The sequence below is a fragment of the Hevea brasiliensis genome, chromosome 12 (assembly GCF_030052815.1).
Source record: "Hevea brasiliensis isolate MT/VB/25A 57/8 chromosome 12, ASM3005281v1, whole genome shotgun sequence".
In the NCBI taxonomy this organism is placed as follows: Eukaryota; Viridiplantae; Streptophyta; class Magnoliopsida; order Malpighiales; family Euphorbiaceae; genus Hevea; species Hevea brasiliensis.
Window position 1 is genome coordinate 7,924,639 of NC_079504.1, and position 5,816 is coordinate 7,930,454.

The following is a 5,816-nucleotide window of genomic DNA, read 5'->3' on the forward strand; positions in this document are numbered from 1 at the left end:
AATTAATTTTAATAAAATGCAGATATCATAATAATGGAGTTATGTTCCCTCTTTTCAGTTTGCCAGACGGAAAAGCTGTCCTGACCTATTTTCTTTCAGACTGGGTTCGATCTGCGGATTCCGACACACGTTTGGGCCTCTTGTCCAAGTTTCAGCTTGTAAACCCAACCATCATCTGCCAGGTAAGCCTACAGGTAGCATCCTAAACACCAGGTAAGCCTACACGTAGCATCCTAAACATTCTCTTACACTATGTTTGAGAAATTTCTTTTCGAGGGAAATGTACATAAATTAAGCATAAAAGGGCAAAAAAAAGCCGAAATAAGTGTGTGTATTCTCAGTCAAGGGATAAATATATCTAAAATTAGTGTTTTGTCAAATAAAATCCGTAATTTTTAATAAAATTAAATAAATTTCATTTAATAAAATGTTATTCTTTAATAATAAAATATTATTATTTTTAATTTTAAATATTAAAAATTATTTATTATTTTAATTAAAATAATTTTTTTAAATAAGAAATAGAAGAATGAACAAAATTATTTAATATTGAAATTATTTTTAATATTTTATTATAAAAAATAGAAACTAATATTTTATTTAAAAAAATGATATATTTGACCTTAATTAAAAAATTCTATCCTTATTTAGTGTAAAACTTGATTTTTGATTTATTTAACTCTCAATTGAAATTTTTACATGCACTTATTTCATTTTTTTTCAATATAAAAATAAATGAAAAATTATTTTCCTTCATTTATTTGAATGTTAGAAAAAAAATGAGTGAAAGAATAACTTTTTAAATAATGAAATTTTTATTTTATTTTATTTTATTTTTTTATATATAATAAAATAAATTATTGTAAAGATAAAAATATAATTTTATTTATTTATTATTTAATTTCTCTTCGATTTGAAAAAAAAAAAATTTACTCATGGAATCACATGATATTTTCTTAACTTATTTTCCTCTCTTATTTTTTTACCAATCTAAACAAATAAAGGGAAAAAAATTCTTTTATTTTTCACTATTCTTTTTTCCTCTATTTCTCCAGCAATCCAAACAGTGTGCTAATTTTTCACCTGTCCAACAGCGTTTATAGAGCAATCAGATCATAGAAGCAAAAATTTGTCCTTTTCCTTCAACGGGCGTTGCTGAATGAGATATTGTTAAAAAATAAAAATCTTTTAAAAATATTTATTATAAATTTTAATTTAAAATAATAAAATAAATTATTTCAAATTAACCTTTTAGCCATATATTATATATATAAAGAAAACTCGCATGCTACCATGGAATGATGGAACTCAACTGACCCCCCCCACAAGGGCTCAAGTGTCAGTTCACGAAGGGATTTTATAACATTTATTCGCTCAAAAAATTCATCGGTCTATACAGTTTCCGTGTTGCAGAATCAGGAGAATAGAATGCTCTGCTAAAAAGTATAAGAATGGGCGGTTCTGCATTATCGGTGAATTTGCATGCGTAGAGTTTATATAAAAATAAGGATATTCATAATTTTAATAGTGATTTATTTTTACCACTAAATCCTGTATACATATATTTTCTTATTTAAAATAAAAAAAATAAACAGTCTAAATGAGTACAGCATCTATTACATCTGCGCAAGCTCTTTCAGCATCCCAAATCGTATGTTAAGTGTACATATGTAAAATTTATATAGAAACAAAGATCCTATTAAAATTACATTCATTCCCGTTACTAATTATTGTATGTGTGTGTTCTCTCATTTAAGGGACAAAAAAAGTATAAGAATGAAAAGTTGCAAAAAGAAACAGAAGAATGATCTCAACCAGAAACAAAATTAATTAATTTAATTATGAGAATAAAGGATATGATATCTCAACTGCTCTCTTATAAATCAAGTTCTAAGAATGACTACATAAGCATCATAACATAAACTTCAATGAGTTTGAATCACAAACGAATACCACACAACACTATAAACAAATGAAACATCCATCTACATGTTGAATACTTTTATCTACACCAACTAGCAGTATCAGACGCTTCATTTCGATAGGACTGGAAATTTGGCTACTGACGCATCACAAGCTGCCATGCGTCAATGCCCCTTGAAGATTTTTCACAGCACTGTCGTAGTGTACGAAACCCATGAACCAAAATTCATGATTGTCTACTGAGATAATCTGGATGTACTTTTCTCCAGGTTTCGCCTTGCTTGTTGAAGGGTTGACAGCCCTCAGTTGGTGTAATGGAAGGACAACCTATGCATATGGAGAAGGAAAGTGCGATGCCCAAAACATTGTAAGCAACATGATACATATAAATAAATAAATACTTCATTCCAAGAGAATATCACATGAAAACCAAACCAAGGCATTCATTGTTTACTTCAAACACATAACACACGCACTAGCCCACCTCCTTATATCAGTAACTATAGTTGCTTCCTATAAGAGTTCCCTGCTCATGCAAGTCATTTATGGTGGCCTCCATTAATAATAGAATTTGAGCAAGATCAATCAAGCCCGTTCCAATCCCCAAGGAGAAAATGAGGGTCCACATTATACAAGGAAATTGAATTATCTATAACACCAGCAATTATCTGTTGGGATTTGCGACAAGGGACTTTAGCAACTTGGGGGATAATTGTTTGCAACAGAAAATTTCTAAATTTTCAGCTAGGTAAGTATGATTTATTAACAAAACTACCTCAGCTGATTATGGAACTTGTGGCTTGAGTCATGACTATACCTACTAAGCGAAATTTAAATGAAATCCCATCCACTAATGATCTTGTTGGAACAAAATAGTCCAAGGGATTGTGAACTAGAAGGTTCAACTTAGATGCATCAACAATCAAATGCTTAATGCTGTATACCAATGGGTAAAAATTTTTTTTTGAATACTGGAAACAGGATTTCCATCCATACAATTTTGTGCATCTCACTGCCAAAGAAATAAATGTGTCTTAGAACAAAGACCATAATCACAGCAGTTATCGAGATTTGAAAAAAAAAAAGTTCAGAACAATAACCCAAATGACCACCACAATCCACATTGACGCCAAAAAGAACAAAAAAGTGAAAAGGTCGATACAAACTCCATGCCATCATCAGACTATGTGTTGCTGGCTCCTGGAAATTAAAAATATTGTGAAGCTGTTTAAAAACGTTGAGAAAGCATGATATGCATACCTTGTAATAGCTCCATTGAGTTTGCTCACCAACTTGGTAAGAAAGAGGATTGTCACTACAAAATGCAAGCTTTGCAGTAGACAAATATAGAACTCCCATAACTGGACCAGCAGAAGTGGATAGGTAGCATGCATATGTCTTCTGAAGTTGTTCCTCGGGAACAGTGTCAAAAGTTTGTCGAAAGATTTTCTCATAACCTCCTTCTGCAAGAACTTTAGTTTGCTGAGCAATTCTTCCCACAGCAGCATCAGCAAAACTAGGGCCTGTTTTCACTGATCAGAAGAAGAAAGGCTTAGTATGCATTCCCACAAGATATTAAGCCTGAAAATATTAAAGCATTTGCATTAGAAGATCATTACACCAGCTAAAACTACCCTTCAAAACAGTTTTTTTTTTTTTGGAAAAAAAAACCCTACTAACCGTAACAACCATGAGCTCAGCAAATGGAAAACATAGTGTTGTGCACTATAGAAGCGTGTAAACTATAAGAAAATAAAGTAAACAAATAAAACACCAATATTTATATGATTCCACGGGCACATTTTCTACTATCATCAATAATAAATCATCATTACAATCTCAAAACTATACTACCCATTAACCCAATTACACCCAAGAGAAATTGCTCGTAGTAAATGCATTAATTAGTCCTCTCATTCTCCTCTGGATAACCCAATATATTTGCTACTTTAACTACTATACCCCAAAAGGTGTTAACTACAATGTACAATAATATCTTCCCCTTAGATTATGTCCTTTCTCGATTTTAGGCTGAAACCTCTTTCTTTCCATGACATTGCAATAGGCAAGAGCCCTCATCAATGGACATAGCCAAATCCTAAGCAATTGACTAAGCCTGCTCTCTCTCTCAGTCTTAATCTAAATAGGAATCCTATTCAATTTAAGAATAACACTAAAATAGGAGTTCTACTCTGTATATTAAATATTCCTCTACCCTGTTCATACCGAGAAATATTTCTTCCACTAAAATTAAGAAAAGGTCTTTTCAAATCAACTAAGATTTTGAGTCATAAATCTAACACATAAATAATGCAATACTTATTAGTCACAAGTGAATTTGGATGATTTATACACAGATAGAAATTAAAACTTTGGTAGTCAACACAAAGTGCATTGATGAAGAACCTTAACAGCCGCCCATAGTCAACATAAGTAAATCACATAACTTTCCTAAGTAAACAACGGTTCACACCGAGCACAGAAGTAAAAATCCAAAATTGGAGAAAATTTCATCCAATTAACACACTTAGATATGTATCTTACACACACTTAGATATGCATCTTACAGCTTAAGAACCAAAACCAAAGATGGTCAATTATAAGCAATCATCTTTGTAGGACATCAATTTGCACTATCCTAAGAGATGAAACCATAACTGAGATGTAGTCCTTAGATATCCATAGCCACAACCGACAGTCTAGTCCATGCAGAAGCAAGTATGATATTGCCAGTAAATTAAAGGGTGAATATTTGTCATCGCACTCCGCAAAGGGAAAGCACTAAAACAAAGCTAACATCCGCCGATATTGAATAACAAATGCCAATAATACATTTAGCAAAAAAAGTCAAAAACTAACAGAGTAAATAAAATCAAATGTGCAGATACTTACAGTGTTGCCACATGTTGCCAGCAAGGTCCTCGGCCTTCTTGGTTGCCTCCGCAGCCTTCTTTCCCCATTTCCCCAGCACATCCTTTACCGTTTCCATCGTATCTGCTCAAATTAAACACACAAATTTATTTGAAAAAGGAATGAAAAGAACCACTTCGCTCAATTCACTACCAGTCAAACATAAACCCATACAAGAATATATCTATATCCTAACGAATCTTACTCTTGGAGGAAGATGGGGCAACAGGCGCCGGAGATACGTAGGGATTAGACTCGGCAGGCATGGCAGTGGCAGCAGCACCAGCGATCGGAGCTGGGCCTTCGGCTGGAGCAGGGTGGGTCTGTGGTGAGGGACCCGTAGATACGTTAGCCCAATTCTCAGGAGGAGGAGCAAAGTCTTTAGGGTCGAGCTTTGGATAAGGAGCATAGTCGGAGGTGTGAGGATTCTGCTTCTCAAGTATTTGGGACTCTTGGGATTGTGGTTTAGTTTCATGGGTAAGATCGACCTGATGCTGATTCTGATTCTGATCCATGATTTTCTTCAGTTGATTGGATAAAAAAAAAAAGACCAAAACTTTAAAACCCTATATATAATCTATGTAGAGAGTATCAATCGAAGGTGAAACTTTTGTGGCTTTGATTTGGAGTTGAGGAGGGATTAATAGGCTGATGACGATGGACACCAACGGTTGGAAGATGGTTTTGGACAGAGTTTCGTTGGTGTCAAAACGGTCAAATGCATTTTCTAGATTATTCTTTTGGGGTTTGAACTCTGCATTTCGTGCTCACCATTCAACATCGACAACAAACATGTTGACCTTTAAATCCCACAAATAAGCCCAAAGATTCCAAAGCCCAGTTTAGAATAAATTGTCTATTTAAAGCCCTTCTCCATATCCCTCAAAGATAATCCAACAGCGACCTAAGCGTTTGGGAATCTACTAATATGATACAGCGTCTTTTCACTTTTTTTTTTTTAAGTGTAAAAATAAAATATATTT

The 5,816-nt window shown here is 33.4% G+C and overlaps 1 protein-coding gene across 2 annotated transcripts; it reads right to left on the bottom strand.

The window, feature by feature from the left end:
* Positions 1–1,810: 1,810 nt before the first annotated feature.
* LOC110667182 (GEM-like protein 1) lies at positions 1,811–5,616 on the bottom strand. Of its 2 annotated transcripts, XM_021827960.2 has the most exons (4): positions 5,039–5,612; positions 4,816–4,917; positions 3,184–3,455; positions 1,811–2,250 (listed from the first exon to the last, which is right to left on the bottom strand). In XM_021827960.2, exons 1-4 carry the CDS (start codon positions 5,346–5,348, stop codon positions 2,071–2,073), a joined length of 864 nt encoding a protein of 287 aa, XP_021683652.2. In that variant the 5' UTR covers positions 5,349–5,612; the 3' UTR covers positions 1,811–2,070. The 2 variants fall into 2 exon arrangements, with proteins under 2 accessions (XP_021683652.2, XP_057986985.1); XM_058131002.1 differs by having other exon boundaries at positions 1,811–3,455; positions 5,039–5,616.
* Between the last annotated feature and the right edge of the window lie 200 nt (positions 5,617–5,816).

Coding starts and splice junctions, on each gene's coding strand:
- LOC110667182 (XM_058131002.1), bottom strand. CDS start 5,348: ATGGATCAGAATCAGAATCAGCATCAGGTCGATCTTACCCATGAAACT. Junction 4,918..5,038: donor TGCCCCATCTTCCTCCAAGA/GTAAGATTCGTT, acceptor TAATTTGAGCAG/ATACGATGGAAACGGTAAAG. Junction 3,456..4,815: donor TGGCAACATGTGGCAACACT/GTAAGTATCTGC, acceptor TCTTCTGATCAG/TGAAAACAGGCCCTAGTTTT.